Source organism: Panthera onca, chromosome A3 (genome assembly GCF_046562875.1).
Source record: "Panthera onca isolate mPanOnc1 chromosome A3, mPanOnc1 haplotype 2, whole genome shotgun sequence".
NCBI lineage: Eukaryota > Metazoa > Chordata > Mammalia > Carnivora > Felidae > Panthera > Panthera onca.
This window is the reverse complement of record NC_138341.1, coordinates 59,317,625-59,338,703: the sequence shown is the minus strand read 5'-3', so window position 1 is coordinate 59,338,703 and position 21,079 is coordinate 59,317,625. Positions and strand designations below refer to the sequence as shown.

The following is a 21,079-nucleotide window of genomic DNA, read 5'->3' as shown; positions in this document are numbered from 1 at the left end:
TTTTGATGCATCCCATGAGTTTTGATATGTTGTATTTCCATTTTAAAATTTGTCAAGGAATTTGCTTTTTCTTTTGGTTTCTTCTTTGATGCATGGACTGTTTGGTACAATGTTGTTCAATCTTCACATTTTTATAAATTTTCCACTTTCCTTCTTATAACTGATTTTTAGTTTCATACCACTGTGGTGAGAAAAGATGCTTGATAAGATTCAGTTCTCTTAAATTTGTGAAGACTTGTGTGGTGTAACATATGATTCTTCCTAGAGAATGTTCCATGTGAGATTAAGAAGACTATGTATTCTGTTGCTTGGATAGAGGGTTCTGTGTGTGTTAAGTCCACCTAGTCTAACATGTCATTTAAGTAAAATGGTTTTTAATATTTTCTTTTTGTAATGTTTATTTACTTTGAGAAAGAGAGAGCATGAGTGTGTGAATCGAGGAGGGGCAGAGAGAGAGGGAGAGACAGAGACTCCCAAGAAAGTTCCACACTGTCAGCGCAGAGTCCAACACAGGGCTCAATTCCATGAACCATGAGATCATGACTTGAGCTGAAATCAAGAGTTAGATGCTTAACCAACTGAGCCACCCAGGTACCCCTTGAATAGATTTTCTGTTTTGATGATCTAATTGATGAAAGTGGGGAATTTAAGTCCCCTACTATTTTTTAATTGATGTCTGTTTCTCCCTTGACATTGATCAATGTTTGCTTTATGTATTTAGGTGCTCCTTCATTGGGTGAATAAATATTTACAAATGTTATATCCTCTTGTTTGGTTGGTCCTTTTATCATTATTTTATGACCTTGTTTGTCTCTTATTATAGTCTGTCTTAAAGTGTATTTTGTCTGCTATAAGTATACCTACCCCAGCTTTCTTTTGCTTTTCATTTGCATGGAGTATATTTTTTCCACTCTTTACTTTCAGTTTGCCTGTCCTTACATCTGAAGTGAGTCTCTCGTAGGCAGCATATAGATGCATCTTCTATTATCATTCATTCAGCCAGTCTGTGTCTTTTTTTTTTTTAAGTTTATTTATTTATTTTCAGAGAGAGCATGAGTGGGAGAGGGAAAAGAGAGAGGGAGAATCTCAGGTAGGCTCCTCACTGTCAGTGCAGAGCCCAGCCCAGGGCTCAAACCCACAAAACTGTGATATCGTGACCTAAGCCAAAATCAAGAGTTGGATGCTCAGCTGACTGAGCCATCCAGCTACCCCACTCTCTCGCTTTTTATTGGAGAATTTAGCTCATTTTCATTTAAAGCAATTTATTGGTGAGTAGGTAGTTATTGGCATTTTGTTAATTGTTTTCTGGCTGTTCTTAAAATTTCTTTATTCCTTTCTATTTTTCTTTCTTTTTTCTTTTGTGATTTGATAATTTTCTGTAGTAATAGGCTTATAGATCTCCTATCTTTTGTGTATCTATAGGTTTTTGCTTTGTGGTTACCATGAGGCTTACATATATCTCACATCACATAGAAATAAATAAAGATGGTCTATTTTAAGTTAATAGCTTAAGTTCAGATGTATTCTAAACCTGACATCTTTTCTCCCTCTTCCACATTTTGTTTTGATGTCACAATTTAAATCTTTTAGTTTTCAATATTAACTTACAAATTATTGTAGTTACAGGTATTTTTACTACTTTTGTCTTTTAACCATCATACTAGATTTATAAGTAGTTAACCAACCACCTTTACAATATAAGATTATTTCTGATATTTGCTATATTTACCTTGACTACTGAGATTTATACTTTCCTATGTTTTCCTATTGTTAATTAGTGCCTTATGTTTAAGCTTAAGGAAGTCCCTTTAACATTTATTGTAAGTCAGGTCTAGGGGTAATAAACTCCTGAAGCTTTTGCTTGTCTGGAAAACTCATTCACACACACCCCCACCCCAAATCTTAAGGACATCTTTGCTAGAGAGTCTTGTTGGCAGTCTTTTTCTATCATTATTTTGAATATATTGTGCCTACTCCCTCTGGCCTGCCAAGTTTCCACTCAAAAGTCTTGATTTTCTTATGGGATTTCACTTGCATTTAACTAATTGTTTTTCTCTTGATGCTTTTAAGATTCTCTCCTTGTTTTAAGAACAAATATTGTTAAAATACCCAAAGAAATCTACAGATTTAATACAATCCCTATCAAAATACTAGCAGCATTTTTCATGGAACAAATAATCCTAAAATTTGTATGGAACTACAAATGACCCCGCATAGCCAAAGCAGTCTTGAAAAAGAAAATCAAAACTAGAGGCATCACAATTAGAAACTTCATATTATACTACAAAGCTATAGTGATCAAGACAGTATAGTACCGGCACAAAAACAGACACATATAGATCAAAGGAATAGAATGGAAAACCCAGAAATAAACCTACAATTACATGTTCAATTAATCTTCAACAAAGGAGACAGAATATGCAATGGGAAAAAGACTCAACAAATGGTGCTGGGAAGATTGGACAGCAATACGAAAAGAATGGAATTGGACCACTTTCTTACACCATACACAAAAATAAACCCCAAATAGATTAAGAACTTAAATGTGAGACCTGAAACCATAAAAATCCTAGAAGAGAGCACTGGTTATAATTTCTCTGACAATGGCCATAGCAACATTTTCCTAGACATGTGTCCTGAGGGAAGGGAAACAAAAGCAAAAATAAACTATTTGGATTACATCAAAATAAAAAGCTTCTGCACAGCAAAGGAAACAATCAACAAAACTATAAAAAACAACCTACTGAATGGAAAAAGGTATTTGCAAATGACATATCTGAAAAAGGGTTAGTATTTAAAATATATAAAGAACTGATACAACTCAACACCAAAAAAAAATCCAATTTAAAAAATGGGCAGACGACATAAACAGATATTTCCCCAAAGAAAGCATTCAGATGGCCAACAGACACATGAAAAGATGTTCCCCATCATTCATCATCAGGGAAATGCAAATCAAACCATAATGAGATATTACCTCACACCCGTCAAAATGGCTAAAATAAAAAAGACAAGAAACAACAAGTGTTAGCAAGGATATGGAGAAAAAGGAACTCTTGTGCAATGTTGGTGGGAATGCAAACTAGTGCAGCCATTGTGGAAAACAGTATGGAGTTTCCTAAAAAAATTAAAAACAGAGGCACCTGGGTGGCTCAGTCAGTTAAGTATCTGACTGTTGACTTCAGCGCAGGTCTTGATCTCACAGTTTCGTGAGTTCAAGCCCCAAGTTGGCTCTGTGCTGGTCCTGCAGAGCTCCTTGGGATTCTCTCTCTCTCTCTTTCTCTTTCTCTCTCTCTGCTCCTCCCCTGCTCACCTTCTCTCTGTCTCAAAATAAATGAACTTTAAAAAAAATTAAACAAAAAATTAAAAACATAACTACCATATGATCCAGTAATTCCACTACTGGGTATTTACCCAAAGAATAAAAAACCACTAGTTTATAAAGATAGATGTACCCCCTGTTATAGCATTATTTACAATAGCCAAATTATGGAAGCAGCCCAAGTGTCCTATCTATGGATGAATGGATAAAGAAGTATATATATATATATATATATACCACTTCTTTATATATATGTATATATATGTATATATATGTATATATGTGTATATATGTGTGTGTATATACACACAATGGAATATTAATCATCCATAAAAACAATGAAATCTTGCCATTTGCAACAACATGGGTGGATCTAGGGAGTATATGCTAAGTGAAATAAGTCATAGAAAGACAAATACCATATGATTTCACTCATGTGAAATTGAAGAAACAGATGAACAAACAAAGGAAAAAAAAAAAGACAAACCAAAAACCAGACTTTAAATATGAAGAACAAACTGGTGGTTACCAGAGGGGAGGTAGGTAGGGGCGGGGGTGAAATAGGTGAAGGGAATTAAGAATACACTTATCTTGATGAGTACTGACAAATATACAGAATTGTTGAATCACTATATTGCACACCTGAAATGAATATAACACTGAACATTAACTTACTGGAATTAAAAAAAAACCACACAGATGCGAGGCTGGACCAATTACCAAAAAAAAAAAAAAAAAAAAAAAAAAGATTCCCTCCTTATCTTTAACTTTAGACAATTATAATGTGTTTTAGAGTGGGTCTCCAAGAGTAGGGAAGTTTTTAGCTATTATGTCTTTAAGTTCTCTACCCCTTCTCTGTCTCTTCTCATTCTGGAACTCCTATAATATGAATGTTGGTCCACTTGATGCTCTCTCATAAACCCCTTAAATTATCTGCACTTTTTTTTCTTCCTGCTGCTATTTAGATGAGTTCTGCTGACCTGTCCTTGAATTCACTGCTACTTTCTTCTCATTCATCTGCTTTGATGTTGAATCTCTGTGTTGTATTTTTCAATTCTGTTATTGTATCTATCAGCTCTGTGACTTTTATTTGACACTTTCCTATATTTTCTCTTTGTTAAAATTTGTTCATAAACTTTGTTCATACATTTTTCTGGCAAGATTGGTAAGCATCTTTATGACTGTCATTTTGAACTTTTAATCAGGTAAATCACTTACTTGTTTCATGAAAATGTTTTTCTGAGGTTTCATCTTGCTTTCATACGGAACCTATTCCTCTTTCTTCATTTTCTTGACTCTCTGTGTTAGTTTCTATGCATTAGATAAAACAGCTGCCATTCCCTGTTTTGAAGCAGTACCTCATAGGAATGATTTTCATCTTTCAACCCAAGTCTCTCAAACCTTTGTGCTTCTCCAAGCAGCCTACTTTATTCTTAGTGTCTGTCAATAGTTGCGGGTTTGCCAAGACCTGTCAGAGTCCAAAAGGGGAAGATCTTGGTTGGCTCATAGATTCAGACTGATTGGAAACAAACCCTCAGGCAGTAGCTTTTAAAGTATGCAGACATGACTCTTTCATGGGAAGACTGGGAGTGTTTTTGCCATTCCCTCTGAAATGGTAGCCTGTGAATGCAGGTCCCACCGGTCACCAAGAGTTAGGATATCAAGGAACTTGTCCTCTCGGCAGCAGACAAAAGTTGAAGCACCAACCAAGTATACAAGCTCCTTTCTCAGAAACACCAGTGACCTGGAGTAGGGCAGAGGGAGAGCAGGAAGATAGTTCCCACCCTCTGAGATCTCTGGAGAGGATTACAGTTGGCTCTTAGATGTGTATTAAATTAGAATCCTGTCCCTCAGGGTGCAGCCAAGAAGGTATCTTATACGCCTCTTTCACAGAAAGACCAGGCATTTCAGTCTGCTGCCTTTCTGCTGTGCCCTAGGGTAGCTGGTTAAGAACTCTTTCTCCATTTATTACAGTCCTTTTGAATGTAAGCCTTGCTGGCCACCAGAGCTAGGTGATCAAAGGGTATCCCCCTAGGTGGCAGCTGCAAAAACTGGAATGCCAAACAAGTGCACAGTTCATTTCCAGGAGATATAGGCAACCTGGAACGAGGCAAGTACAATGACTGTCACTGTCAAAATGACAGAATCCCACATCCAGATATTGGTTGTTCCAAAATAACTCAAGTTCTTCAATTACATTTCTCTTTTTTTATTTTTTTAATGTTTGTTCATTTTTGAGAGAGAGAAAGAGTGCAAGCAGGGGAGGGGCAGAGAGAGAGGGAGACAGAATCTAAAGCAGGCTCCAGGCTCTGAGCTGTTAGCACAGAGCCTGACGCTGGCCTTGAACCCAGGAACCATGAGATCATGACCCGAGCCAAAGTCAGATGCTTAAATGACTGAACCACCTAGGTGCCCCTTCAATTACATTTTTTAATACCATGAAGGAAACTATATTAACCACAGTGATACAAAAAGCTGTAGATGTTTAAACGTATACAACTTGATGGGTTTGGAGATACGTATACTCCTGTGAAACCATCATTACTATAATTGCCCTAAACTTATCTATCACTTCCAAAAGTTTCCTCCCATACCCCCTTTGTTGTTTTTCCTTTTTTCCTTTGTGGTAAGAGCACTTATCATAATACCTACTCTCTCAGAAAATTTTAAAATACGGTATTAAACATTACAGGTCACATACAGTAGATCTCCAGAACGTTTTGCATAAATTAAATTTTGTACTCTTTGACCAACAGATTCCCATTTCCTCCTCTCCACAGCCCCTGGCAACCACCATTCTACTCTCTGCTTCTATGTATTTGACTATTTTGGACTCCACATATAATTGAGATCATGTCTTGCTTTTTTTTTTTTAAGTTTTTAAATTTTATTTTGAGAGAGAAAGCACAAGTAGAGGAGGGGCGGAGAGAAAGGGAGAGAGAGAGAATCCCAAGCGGACTCTGTATCGTTGGTGCAGAGCCCAGCATAGACCTTGAACTCATAAACCATGAAATCATGACCTGAGCTGAAGTTAAAGTTGAAGCTGAAGTTAACCAACTGAGCCACCCAGGAGCCCCAAGATTTGTCTGTGTCTGGCTTAGTTTACTTAGCATCATGTCCTTTAGGCGCATCCATGTTGTGGCAAATGGCAGGATTTCCTTTTTTAAGGCTGAATAATATTCCTCTGTATACCGAGAGTTGTAATTATTTATAAATTTTGGGTATTAACTTACCCTTATTTAATATTTGGCCTGTAAATATTTTCTCCCATTCTGTGGGTTGCCTTTTTATTTTGTTGAGGGCTTCGTTTTTGTAAAGAAGTTTTTTAGTTTGATTTAATCTCATTTGTCTATTTTTGCTTTTGTTGCCTGTGCTTTTGGTGTCCTATCCAAGAAATCATTGGCTAGTCCAATGTCTGGTAGCTTTTACCCTAGATTTTCTTCTAAGACTTTATTGTTTCAGGTTTTGAGTTTAGGTCTTTAATCCATTTTGAGTTGATTATTCAAAATGGGGTGAGATAAGGGTCCAGTTTCATTTATTTACATGTAAATTTCTAATTTTTCTCCCAGCATTTATGGAAGAAATGGTCTTTTCCATGTGTGTATTCGTGGCACCCTTACTGAAGATCAGTTGATTCTTATATGCATGGACTTAGTTCTGGTGCTCTATTCTGTTTCATTAATTTATATTTCTGTTTTTCTGCCCATACCATACTGTTTAGATTATTATAAATTTGTAATATGTTTGAATTGGGCAGTATGATACCTCCAGCTTTATTCTTGATCAAAATTTTTTGAGCTATTTGGGGTTTTCTGTAGTTCCAAAAAAATTTTAGTATTGTCTTCTGTTTTTGTAACAAATGCCATTGGGGTTTTGATAAAGATTGCATTGAATGTACAAACTGCTTTGGGAAGTATGAGCTTTTTTTTTTTTTTAATGTTTATTTTGAGGGGGGGAGAGAGAGAGAGAGAGAGAGAGAGAGACAGGAGGAGGGGTGGAGAGAGAGGGAGGCACAGAATCTGAAGCAGGCCCCAGGCTCTGAGCTGTCAGCACAGAACCCGACACAGAGCTCAAACTCACGAACTGTGAGATCATGACCCGAGCCGAAGTCAGATGCTCAACTGACTGAGCCACCCAGGCACCCCAGGATGAGCTTTTTTTAAACAAATTTTTTAAATGTTTATTTTTGAGAGAGGTGGGGGAGAGAGAGACAGACACACAGAGCACAAGCAGGGGAGGGAAGGAGAGAGAGTGAGACACAGAATCTGAGACAGGTTCCAGGCTCCAAGATGTCAGCACAGAGCCTGATGGGTGCTTAATGGGTGCTTGAACCCATGAAATGTGAGATAATGACCTGAACCAAAGTAGGATGCTTAACTGATGGAGCCACTCAGGTGCCCCAGGAAATACGAGCTTTTTAACAATACTGAGTCTTCTAGTACATAAACATGAGATGTCCTTCTATGTATTTGTTTTGTTTTTGTTTTGAGAGAGAGAGAGAGATAGAGAGATTGTGTGAGCAGGAGAGGGGCAGAGGGAGAGGGGAAAAGAATCTCAAGCAAGCTCCACGCCCAGCATGGAGCCTGACGTGATGCTCCATCCCAGGACTGTGAAATCATGACCTGAGCAGAAATCAAGAATCAGATGCTTAACTGACTGAGCCACCCAGGCACCCCATTTATTTCTTTTTAAATTTATTTCTTTAAAAAATGTTTATTTTTGAGAGAAGGAGATAGAGTGTTGGTGGGGGAGGGGCAGAGAGAGAGGGAGACACAGAATCTGAAGGAAGCTCCAGGCTTTGAGCTGTCAGCACAGGGCCCTACATGGGGCTCGAACTTACGAACTGCAAGATCATGACCTGAGCTAAAGTTGGATGCTTAACTGACTGAGCCACCCAGGTGCCCCCTTTTTAAATTTCTTAAGTCAGTGTTTTGTAGTTTTACGTGTATAAGGGTTTTACTCCTTGGTTAAATTTATACTTAAGTATTTCTTTTTTAAAAAACATTATTGTAAATGGAACTGTTTTTTAAATTTCCTTTTTGGTAGGTGGTTAATATATAGAAATGTAGTTGATTTTTGTATGTTGGTTTTGTATCCTGTGTTGTTACTGAATCCATGTACTCTGTTTTTTGTGGAGTCTTTAAGGTTTTCTACATTTAAGATTATGTCATTTGCAAACAGGTAGTTTCACTTCTTCCTTTGCAATTTGGGTGCCTTTGTTTACTTTTTGTTTTTAATTGTTCTGCCTTATACTTTAAGTACCATGTTGAATTGGAGAGGGGGGAAGTGGACATCCTTGTTTTAGAAGTTAAATGTGATGCTTTCAGCTTTTCACTGTTGAGTACGATGTTACCTGTGGCCTTTTCACAAATGGCCTTTATTGTGTTGAGGTGCATTTGTTTTAGTACTTGATTTGTTGAGAGTTTTTTCTTTCTTACCATGAGAAGGAGATGAATTTTGTCAAATGCTTTTCCTGCGTGTATTGAGATGATTATGTTAATTTTATCCTTTATTCTGTTAAATGTGGCATGTCACATTTACTGATTTTTCTATGTTGAACGATCCTTGCATTCCAAGGATATGATTCTTTTAATGTGCTCTTGAACTAAGTTTGCTAGTATTTTGTTGGGGATTCTTGCAACTATGTTTGTCAGAGATGTTTGACTTGTAGTTTTCTTCTCTTCTGGTGTCTCTGTCAGTCTTTGGTATCACGGTGGTGTTGGTCTCATAGAATAGGTGGAAGTGTTCCCTCTTCTTTGACTTTTTGGAAGTGTTTGGAGAGGACTGGTATTAATTTTTTTGATGATTGGTAGGATTCACCTGTGAATCCATCTGGTCCTGGACTTTTCTTTGTTGGAAGGTTTTTAATTACTCCTTTACTTTTCTCATTTGCTATTGGTCTTTCCAGGCTTTCTGTTTCTTCTTGATTCAGTCTTGGTAGGTAGTATGTTTGTAGGAATTTTGCTATTTCATGTAGGTTTTTCAAGTTACTGGTGTATAATTTTGGTAATAGTCCCTTACAATCCTTTTTATATCTGGGGGATCAGTTGTAATGTCTCCTCTTTTGTTTCTGTTATTATTTGATTCTTCTCTCTTTATTTCTTAGTCTACCTAAAGGTGTGTTGACTTTATATTTTCCCAAAAGAATTCTTAATTTCATTGATTTTTTAAAAATGTATTTCTATTCTCTATTTCAGTTCTAATCTCTATTACTTCTTCCTTCTGCCAACTTCATGAATAGCTTGTTGTTGTCTAGTTCCTTGAGGTATAAAGTTATGTTGTTTATTCTACATTTAAAAAAAAAAGCTTACTGCTATAGCCTTGCTTGTTAATACTGTTTTTGCTGCCTCCAATATGTTTGGATATATTGTGTGTCCATTTTTGTTTCTTTAGAGATATTTTCTTATTTCCCTTTTGATTTCATATGTGACCCAATAAATGTTTGAGTATGCTTTTAAAGTTGTGAGTATTTGTGAATTTTCTCATTTTCTTTTTATTATTCATTTCTTTTTATTTTTCTTTTTGATTATTGGATTTTCTTTTTTTTTAATTTAAATTTTAGTTTGTTAATATATAGTACAATATTGGCTTCAGGAGTAGAATTCAGTGATTCATCACTTACTTAAAACACCCAGTGTTCACCACAACAAGAACTTTCCTTCATATCCATCACCCATCTAGCTCAACCCTCATCCACCTCCCTCCATCACCCTTAGTTTGTTCTATATCATTAAGAGTCTTGTGTGGTTTGCTTCCCTTTCTTCTTCTCTCCCTTCCTATATGTTCATCTGTTTTGTTTATTAAATTCCACATATGAGTGAAATCATATGGTATGTGTCTTTCTCTGATTGACTTATTTCATTTAGCATACTACATTCTAGCTCTGTCCATGTCACTGAAAATGGCAAGATTTTGTTCTTTTTCATGGCTGAGTGATATTCCACTACACATACATATGTATACATATATATGTATGTATACATATATATATATATATATATACAAAAATATTTTCTTTTTCCAATCACCAGTCAGTGGACATTTGGACTCTTTCTATTGTTTGGCTATTGTTGCTAATGCTGTTATAAACACTGGGGTGCATACACCCCTTCAAATCTGTATTTTTGTATCCTTTGGGTACATACATAATAGTGTCACTACTGGATTGCAGGTTAGTTCTATGTTTAGGTTTTTGAGGAAACTATACTGTTCTCCAGAGTGGCTGCACCAATTTGCCTTTCCACTAGTGGTGCAAGAGGATTCCCCATTCTCCACATCCTTGCTAACACCTGTTGTTTCTTGTGTTGTTAATTTTAGCCATTCTGACAGGTGTGAGGTGATATCTCATTGTGTTTTTGATTTGGATTTCCCTAATGATGAGATGTTAAGCATCTTTTCATATGTCTGTTAGCCATCTGGATGTCTTCTTTGGAAGAGTGTCTGTTCATGTCTTTTGCCCATTTCTTCACTGGATTATTTGGTTTTGGGGTATTGAGTTTGATAAAGTCTTTATAGATTTTTAGATATGAACCCTTTATATGATGTGTCATTTGCAAATATCTTCCCCCAATCTCACTGGTTGCCTTTAAGTTTTGTTGATTGTTTCCTTCACTATCCAGAAGCTTTTTATCTTGGTGAGGTCCCAGTAGTTCATGTTTGCTTTTGTTTCCCTTGCCTCTGGAGATATGTCTAGTAAGAAGTTGCTATGGCTGAGGTAAAAGAGGTTGCTGCTGCTTTTCTCCTCTAGGATTTTTGTAATTTCCTGTCTCACATTTAGGTCTTTCATCTATTTTGAATTTATTTTTTTGTATGGTGTAAGAATCAGTAATCAAAAATCTTCCAACAAACAAGAGTCCTGGGCCAGATAGCTTACCAGGGGGATTTCTACCATATATTTAAAGAAGAGTTAATACCTATTCTTCTCAAACTGTACCAAAAAACAGAAATAGAAATCTTCCAAACTCATTCTATGAAGCCAGCATTACCTTTTTTTCCAAAAACAGACTAAGACTCCACTAAAAATGAGAATTATAGGCCAATATAATATCCCTGATGAACCTGGATGGCAAAAATTCTCAACAAGATACTAGCAAATCAAATTCAAGAGTACGTTAAAAGAATTACCATGATCAAATGGGATTTATTTCTGGGCTGCAGGGCTGGTTTGATATTCACAAATCAATTAATGTGATACACCACATTAATAAAAGAAAGGATAAGAACCATATGATCCTGTCAATAGATGCAGAAAAAGCATTTGACAAAAATACAGCATCTATTCTTTTTTTAAAAAGTTTTTTAAATGTTTATTTTTGAGAGAGAGAGAGAGACAGAGCATGAGTGGGGGATGGGCAGAGGGAGAAGGAGACACGGAGTCTGAAGCAGGCTCCAGGCTCTGAGCTCTCAGCATAGAGCTCGATATGGGGCTTGAACCCACGAATGGTGAAATCATGACCTTAGCTGAAGTCAGATGCTTAACTGAGTGAGCCACCCAGGTGCCCCCAGCATCCATTCTTAATAAAAACTGTCAACAAAGTGGGGATCACTGGAACACACCTCAACATCATAAAGGCCATATATGAAAGACCCACAACTCATATCATCCTCAATGGGGAAAACCTAAAGAATGGACCTAGAATGTATTAAGCTAAGCTCAAGCCTTTCCCCTATAGTCAGGAACAAGACAAGGATGTCCACCCTCACCATTACTATTTAACATAGTACAGGAAGTCTTAGCTTCAGCAATCAGGCAACAAAAAGAAATAAAGGGCATACAAATTGGCAAAAAAGAAGTCATACATCCACTATTTGCAGGTGACATGATACTCTATGTAGAAAACCAAAGACTCCACCAAAAAATTGCTAATACATAAATTCAGCAAAGTCACAGGATATAAAGTCAACGTGCAGAAATCTGTTGCATTTCTATCACCAATAATGAAGCAGTGGAAAGAGAAATCAAAGAATCATTCCCATTAACAATGCACCAAAACCAGTAAGATACCTTGGAATAAACCTTACTAAAGAGATAAAAGGTCTGTACTCTGAAAATACAGATTTATGAAAGAAATTAAAGAGGACAAAAAGAAATGGAAAAGCAATCCATGATCATGGATTGGAAGAACAAACTTTGTTAAAATGTCTACACTACTCAGTGCAATCTACACATTAAATGCAATCCCTATCAAAATACCACCAACATTCTTCACAGAGTTAGAAAAAACAATCCTGAAATTTGTATGGAACCACAAAGACCCAGAATAGCCAAAGCAGTCTTGAAAAAGAAAAAACCGGAGGCATTGTGATTCTGGATTTCAAGCTATATTACAAAGCAGTAGTGATTAAGATAGTATGGTACTGGCACAAAAACAGATGGAAACAAGAGAACAGAATAGAACAGATGGAAACAATGGAACAAAATAGAAAACCCAGAAATGGACCCACAGCTATACAGTCAACTCATCTTCGACAAAGCAGGAAAGAGTATCCAATGGAAAAAAAGACTGTCTCTTCAAATGGTGTTGGGAAAACTGGATGGTGACATGGAGAAGAATTACTTTCTAATTTCATTCCATTGTGATCAGAAAAGATATTTAAAATGATTCTGGTCTTTTTAAATTTGTTAAGACCTGTTTTGTGAACTAGTATGTGATCTATCATGGAGAATGTTTCATGTGCACTTGAGAAGAATGAGTATTTTGTTTTGGGGTGGAATGTTCTATATATGTTCAGTTTCCATTTTGTCTATAGTGTCATTCAGTTCTGCTGTGTTACTGAATTTTTGTGTGTGTAGATGATCTATCCATTATAAAGAGGTGGATATTGAACTATACTACTATTTTATTACTGTCTACCTCTCTTTTCATATCTGTAAATGTTTGCTTTATATGTTAATATGTATTGACAGGTATATAGTTGATGTTGCGCGCATGTTTATTTATAATTGTTAAATCTTCCTGGTAAATTGACCTTTTTATTGTTATGTAATGTCCTTTATCTCATGATAGTTTATCAGTTAAAGTCTCTTTTGTCTACTGTAATGACTCCTCTCTTTTGGTTACCTGTAGCCACCCTTGTACTTTCAGGCTATGTGTATTTTTAAATCTAAAGTGAGTCTCTTGTAGATAGCATATAGTTGAGTCTTTTTAAATTTTTTAATCCATTCAGCCATACTATCTTTTGATTGAGGAATTTAATCCATTTACATTTAAAGTAATTACTGTGATAGGAAAAGACTTAATATAACTATTTCATTAACTGTTTTCTGTTTTGTAGTGATTTTGTTTCTTCTTCAACTTGTCTTTATTTGATGATTGCAGCAGCAGCAGCAGTATGCTTTGATTCTTTTCTCTTTATCTTTGGTGTATCTATTGTGCCTTTTGTTTTTGTAGTTACTACTGGGCTCACATCAAACATTTTCTAGTTAAGGCAGTCTGTTTTAAGCTAATAACAACTTAATTTTACTTATGTGCAGAATGTGTACACTTCTCTCACATAAACTTTGTTGATTCTAGATTTTACTTCTTTCTATGTTGTGTTCCATTTTAGTGGTGATAGTTATTCTTAGTACATTGGTCTTAATTTTTGTATACTAGTGTTAAAAGTGATTTACATGCCACTATTAAAGTATATCCTTTAACAGTGACAGTTCATATGCTTTTATGTTATTGTTTATACTTTTTTTTGTTTGTTTCAAACTAAACTCCCTTTAGTTTTTATTGTAAGGCACATCTAGCATAATATACTCCCTCAGGTTTTGTTTGTATGGGAGACTCTCTCCTTTATTCTTAAAATACAGTTTTGTCAGGTAAAGTATTCTTGGTTTGTACTTTTTTTTGTTTCAGTGCTTTGAATATATCATCCCGCCCCCGCCTTTTTTTTAGAAAAAGTTTTAATGTATATTTATTTTTGAGACAGAGAGAGAGTGTGAGTAGGAGAGGGGCAGAGAGAGAGGGAAACACAGAATCTGAAGCAGGATCCAGGCTCCAAGCTGTCAGCACAGAGCCTGACATGTCTGAACTCACCGTGAGATCATCACCTGAGCTGAAGTTGTACACTTAACCGACTGAGCCACCCAGGCACCCTTCATCCCTCTCTCTTTTGACTTACACAGTTTCTGTGGAGAAATCCACTGATAGTCTTAGGTGCTATTCCTTGTTATAGTCCCTTGGTGTGACAAGTCATTTTCTTTTGCTGCTGTGAAAATGTTTTCTTTTTACTTTAGACAATTTACTTGAACCTCTTTGGGAACTTTTAGGCTTCACAAATTTGGATGTTCATTTTCCTGCTTATATTTGAGATGTTTCAACCACTGTTTCTTTAACTTTTTGGTCTCTCTCTCTCTCTCCTTCTGGGACACCTATAGTGTGAGTATTTGTTCTTTTGGGGTATCATATTAAGTCCCATAGGGTTTCTTCACTTTTTCACTTGTTTTTTAATGTTTATTTTTGAGAGAGAGTGGGAGTGGGAGAGGGGTGGGGGGGGCACAGAGGTTCTGAAGTGGGCTGCATACCAACAACAGAGAGCCTGATGTGGGGATCGAACTCATGAACCATGAGATCATGACCTGAGCTGAAGTTAGACGCTTAACTTAAATGAGCCACCCAGGCACCCCTCATTCTTTTCTTTTTTGTTCTTTTAAATTTGGAATTTCAAATGACTTGTCTTTGAGTTTGTTGGGGTTTTTTCTGCTTAATTGATTCTGCTGTTGAAGTTAATGGAATTTTTAGTTTTATCATTATATTCTTCAGCTCCAGATTTCTGTTTTGTTTTTTTTTAATAGGTTGGTTTTTGTTTGTTTGTTTTTGAGCTTCATCATTTTGTTCATGTATTGTTTTCCTAATTTTCTTTAGTTATCTGTGTTCTCTTTTAGCTCACTGAACTTTTTTCCTTTTAAATTTTTATTTATTTTGAGAGAGCAAGTGAGTGGGGTTGGGGCAGAGAGAGAGGGAGAGAGAGAATCCAAGCAGGCTCCACACTGTCAGCGCAGAGCCCGATGCAGGCCTCAATCTCATGAACTGTGAGATCATGACCTGAGCTGAAATCAAGAGTCAGAGGCTTAACTGACAGAGCCACCCAGGTGCCCTCACTGGGCCCCCTATCTATCTATCTGTCTATCTATCTATCTATCTATCTATCTTTCTTTCTTTCTTTCTATCTACCTACCTACCTATCTATCTATCTATCTACATTGAGCTTTGTAAAGATGATTTTATTTGGAATTCTTTGTCAAGCAGTTTGTGGATTTCCATTTCTTTGGCACTGGTTACTAGAACTTTTTGTTTCCTTTGGTGGTACTGTGCCCACTTCTTTGTGACTTTATAGCCTTGCACTGGTGTCTGTGCAACTAAAGGAGCAGGGACCTCTTCCATTCTTTACAGAGTGTTTTTGGCAGGTAAAGACCTACTCCTGCAGGTCCCCAGATAGACAAGCCTGCCTCCAGGGTTGCAGTGGAGCAGAACCAGGGCCAGGTCATGGGGCTACTTCCTGGTCTACAGTTAGGTTACTAGTTGGCTGATTTATCATTGGGGGCATCATCAGGCATAGCTTGTGCTGCTTGCCCAGGTGGAAAGGCTACTTCTGAGTCCACAGTTAGCCCGCCTATTACTTGGGACACAGATTGGCATATCTCTTCGTAGGTCCCTAGGTGGACCAGACTGGCTGTGGGATCACAGTTGAACAGCTGGAACTGAATATGGGGTTGCTTCTAGGTTTGCAGTTGGGTCTGTAGTCAGTGGGCCTATTAGTGGGGTTACAGGCACATGACATTCCTGCCAGGCCCGCTAGTGTAGATCCATGTATATGGGGTGATAGAGCTGCTCCTAGGTCTGTGGTCAGGTCCTGGGGCAGGGGTATGCTTTCTCAAAGAATCCTCTGTCTTGGGCTCCATTGTGCTCTTGCAACTTTCTTCCTGGATTTTGAAGCCCCCACAATGGTACTTATGTTTGTAGATAGTTGCCAAATTGGTGTTTATGGGAAGGGGGGAATGAGGGCCGGAGACCTATTCTGCCATCTTGCTAGTAACCATCAACTAGCTGCTGGCCTTGTTGAATACTATAAACTCCACATTTTTCTTCAAATTCAAAAGAAACAAAATTGGAAAATGCCATTTCTTTCCTACATAGAATCATGTATCTTTAAACTACTAATGCCAAAAACATAGCTCTAAATTGTTTATTCAACTGTTCATCCTTCATGAGAACCATTCCATTGAAATTTTTATTTTATAGATGAGGACAACAAAAGAATTGAAGTAATAGTATTTTGGGTTGGAGTTGGGACCATACATAGGCCTTGTGGCATATCCTTGATAGACCTCAGTTTGTAAAACAACAGCAGTAAAGTAAGTGCTATATGCCTGGCACTATACAATACTTCTTAAAAGTTCTTTTTCCTTCCTGTCCACTTGCCTCAGAAGTTGCTCTTATGCACTTCTTTCTCTGGGCTATGTAGGAAAAAAAAACCCAAAAACGTCATAAAAAGTCTCTTAACTCCACATGCCTCTCTTGTCCTTCTCCATATCCTTTTTTTGTTCCAACTTCGGCATTTCAAAGTTTCAAAGACTTTAGTTAAGCAGAAATGACCCCTTTTCAGGGAGAAAGGTAAGAAAATAAATAGGCCAAACTAAGATTCATCTTTAGGGGATAGTGAAAAGGGAACATAGTGTGAACAAATATTAACTACTTTTGTCTCTTCACACACAGTCAACTATGTGTTATTTGTACTTTCTTTTTCTATAAATGCTCACACAGTTTCTTCTACATGTTGAAATTCTTTGAAGGCCATCTGCTCAGCTGAATATCTTGGCTAGAAGTGATTGCTCTATTACCTCCTCATGCTTATTTGGGGTAGCACTTGTAGTCTAACTTACTGTGTACATTTCTTTCTTACTAAATTAGGTAAGGATGAAGCCATTTTTCTCAGTGACCTTCAGAACCTGTCTTATCAAATTGTAATCTCTAAGCCAGAAGTATACACATCACTGGCAGCTTGTTGGAAGGTCAGAATCATGGGCTCTACTCAAGACCTATTCAGTGAGAACCAACATTTTAAGAAGATCCCCAAATTTATTTGTATAATCATTATAATTAAGCTTTTGTTAAAACAAGCTGACTTAGTATTTTACACTATATTTACCAAGAACTGTCTTATGACACACCAACTAGAAATGCTCAGGGATTTCTTAGTTTTATTCATTTACTGGAAGCTCTTGCCAGCCATAATATTGTTATTCTGTTATGCTTTAAATACTTTGAGTAACTTGGATACCATTACCTTCTTCATTACAGGTCTTAGTCATCAAAGATTCAGCACAGGTGTCTTTTTCAAGTTCATTTCTTCTGTCAAGTACTTGTCTGTTGTTTTTTTTTAATTGGAAAAAGGATTAAAAAGAAAATTATAGGGTTAATATGTCATAGAATTTTTTCAATTTTCCCATCATTAAATAATTTACAGGACATTTTTGAAGAGCAATTAAATTCAAATTTAAGATACAAATAAAATATTTTACATACACAATTTTCAAAAGAAGTAGTGGAAACAAAATGTGACATTCTACTGGGGTATTACAGGATTAAAATGGATGGTAAAAATTTCCTATTAAATACATTTTATTTTCCTGATTTTAAAAGTAATTTATTACTACAGAAAAATTAAAAAAAAAAACACAAAGGAAAAAAACAATAATATAATTCAGATTTCCAGAGTTCTCATCTGGATAATTAGCTTCTATATGTAAGCATCTTTAAAAAAAATTTTTTTTTAATGTTTATTCATTTTTGAGAGAGAAAGAGCGTGCAAGCTGGGGAAGAGGCAGAGAGAGGGAGACACAGAATCCAAAACAGGCTGTAGGCTCTGAGCTGCCGGCACAGAGCCCGATGCAGGGCTCAAACTCACAAGCCATGAGATCATGACCTGAGTCGAAGTCAGACGCCCAACCAACTGAGCCACCCAGGTGCCCCAAGCATCTTTTTAAACAAAGCTGAGATAACACTATCTTATAAAATTTTATATAGCTCTCATACAGTTTTTGTTACATTTTGTATGTAAATTATTACACATTAAAATGGACTATTTTTTTTAAAAATGGACTTTTAAAGATGTAGGTTTTAGGGGTGCTGGGTGGCTCAGTCGGTTGAGCATCTGACTTTAGCTCAGGTCATAATCTCATGGTTTGTGAGTTCAAGCCCCGCCTGGGGCTCTGTGCTGACAGCTCAGAGCCTGGAGCCTGCTTCAGATTCTGTCTCCCTCTCTCCCTGCTCCTCCCCTGCTTAAGCTCTGTCTCTCTCTCTCTCTCTCAAAAAAATAAAATAAACATTAAAAAAAAAAAAGATGTAGATTTTAGGGGCACCTGGCTGGCTCAGTCAGAAGAGCATGTGATTCTTTTTGTTTTTTCTTTTTAAAGTTTATTTATTTGAAAGGGGGAGTGGCAGACAGAGGGAGAGAAGAATCCCAATCAGGCTCTGCACAGTCAGCACAGAGCCCAATGAAGGGCCGGAACTCACAGACCATGAGATCATGACCTGAGTGAAGATCAAGAGTCAGAGCTTAACTGATTAAGCCACCCAGGCACCCCAGAGCATGGGACTCTTGGTCTTAGGGTCATGAGTTTGAGCCTCACATTGGATGTAGAGATGACTTAAAAATCTTTAAAAGAAAGATGTAGATTCTATGAATTTAACAGATGTATAGATTTGTGTTACTGCTATCACAATCAGAATAAAAACAGTTTCAGCATGTGAAAAAAAAAACTCCCTCATACCTAACAGTCACACTTTCACCTCTATTAGTAAGCCTAGGAACCACTAATTTTGCTAGCTTGTCATTTCATGTTCTTAACAGTATCCTTTGAAGAGCAAAAGTTGATGAAGTCTAGCTTGTCAAATTTGTTTTTTTATGGATTGTACTTTTAGTGTCAGTTCTGAGAATTCTTAGACTAATACCAGATCATGAAGATTTACTTAAATGTTTTCTTTTAAATGTTTTATAGTTTTACATTTTATATTTCGATGTATGATACATTTAGGGTTAATTTTCTAATAAGGTATGAGGTTTACTTTGGGGCTCATTGCTTTTATACATAAGATGTCCAGTTGTTCTAATACCATTTATTGAAGAGTATTCTTACTCCACTGAATTGCATTTGTACGTCTGTCAGAAATCAATGGGGCATATTGCATAGGTTTATTTCTGGATTCTCTGTTCAGTTTTATTCTGTCAATCTGTCCTTTTGCTAATACCACGATTTTTTGATTAGTATAGATTTAGAGAAGGGCATGGCAAACCACAGTCCATGGGAAATTAAAGTGATGCCCATTTTTGTAGATAAAGTTTTATTGGAACACACCCACACCCATTTATTTCCATAATATCAATGGCTGCTGTTTTATTTTAACAGCAGACTTAAGTAGCTGTGACAGGGATTGTATGATTTGCAAAACCTAAAACATTTACTAAATGACCCTTTATAGAAAGTGTTTGCTAGTTCTTGCTTTAGAAAAAGTCTTAAGATCATGCATGATTTTTCCAACATTATTTCTCTTCTTCAAAATTGTTTTCGGTATTCTAATTTCTTTGTCCTTTTATAGAAGTTTTAGAATCAGCTTGTCCATATCTACACAGAATCTTTCTGGGATTTTGATTAGAATTGTTTTAAAACTTTAGATCAATCAGAAGACAACTGATATGTGTACCATATTGAGTTTTTCAGTCCATAAACATGGTATGTGTCTCCATTTATTGTGGTCTTCTTTGATTAGTGTAAGCAGTATTTGAAACATACTTTAAAACTCTCTCAAAACAAAGTCCAGGAACAGATGGCTTCACATTTGAATTCTACAAAACTTTACTTTTTTCCCCAAGTTTTATTTAAATTCCAGCTAGTAAAAATATAGTGCAATATTTGTTTCGGGTACAGAATTTAGTGATTCATCACTTATATACGACACCCATGCTCATCACAAGTGCCCTCCTTAATACACATCACCTCTTTAATCCATCCCTTTGTCCACCTAGTAACCATCAATTTGTTCTCTCTAGTTAAGAGTCTGTTTCTTGGTTTGCCTCTCTTTTTTTCCCCGTGTTCATTTGTTTTGTTGCTTAAATCCACATAAGAGTAAAATCATATGGTATTTGTCTTTCTCTGATTTGTTTTGCTTAGCATAGTACTCTCTAGCTTTATTCACATGGTTGCAAATGGCCAGATTTCATTCTCACTTATAGCTGAGTAATATTCTATTGTATATATATGCCACTACTTCTTCATCAGGTGAAGGACATTTGGGCTCTTTCCATAATTTGGTTGTTGTTGATAATGCTGCCAGAAACATCGGGGTGTATGTATCCCTTTGAATTAGCATGTTTTTATCCTTTGGGTAAATACCTACTAGTACAATTGCTGGATCATATGGCAGTTCTATTTTTAACTTTCTGGGGAACCTCCATACTGTTTTCCAGAGTGGATGTACCAGTTTGCATTCCCAACAGTGCAGAAGGTTCCCCTTCTCCACATCCCCACCAGCATCTGTTGTTTGATGAGTTAGTTGTTCATTTTAGCCATTCGGACAGGTGCGAGGTATGTGTGGTTTTGATTTGCATTTCTCTGATGATGAGTGATGTTGAGTACCTTTTCGTGTGTCAGCCATCTGTATATCCTCTTTGGAAATATGCCTGTTCATGTCTTCTGCCCATTTCTTAAACTGGATTGTTCTTTGGGCGTTGAGTTTTGTAAGTTCTTTATAAATGTTGGATATTAACTTT

The 21,079-nt window shown here is 36.6% G+C and overlaps 1 protein-coding gene across 3 annotated transcripts in view; it reads right to left on the bottom strand.

Annotated features, from left to right (window-relative positions):
* The window catches only part of WDPCP (WD repeat containing planar cell polarity effector), a 377,252-nt gene that overhangs the window by 13,650 nt on the left and 342,523 nt on the right, over window positions 1-21,079 (bottom strand). For all 3 annotated transcript variants that reach the window (XM_060604729.3, XM_060604709.3, XM_078444546.1), the window contains one exon: window positions 17,597-17,676. In XM_060604729.3, coding sequence (XP_060460712.1) covers window positions 17,597-17,676 — 80 coding nt within the window. The remainder of the gene's footprint in view (window positions 1-17,596; window positions 17,677-21,079) is intronic.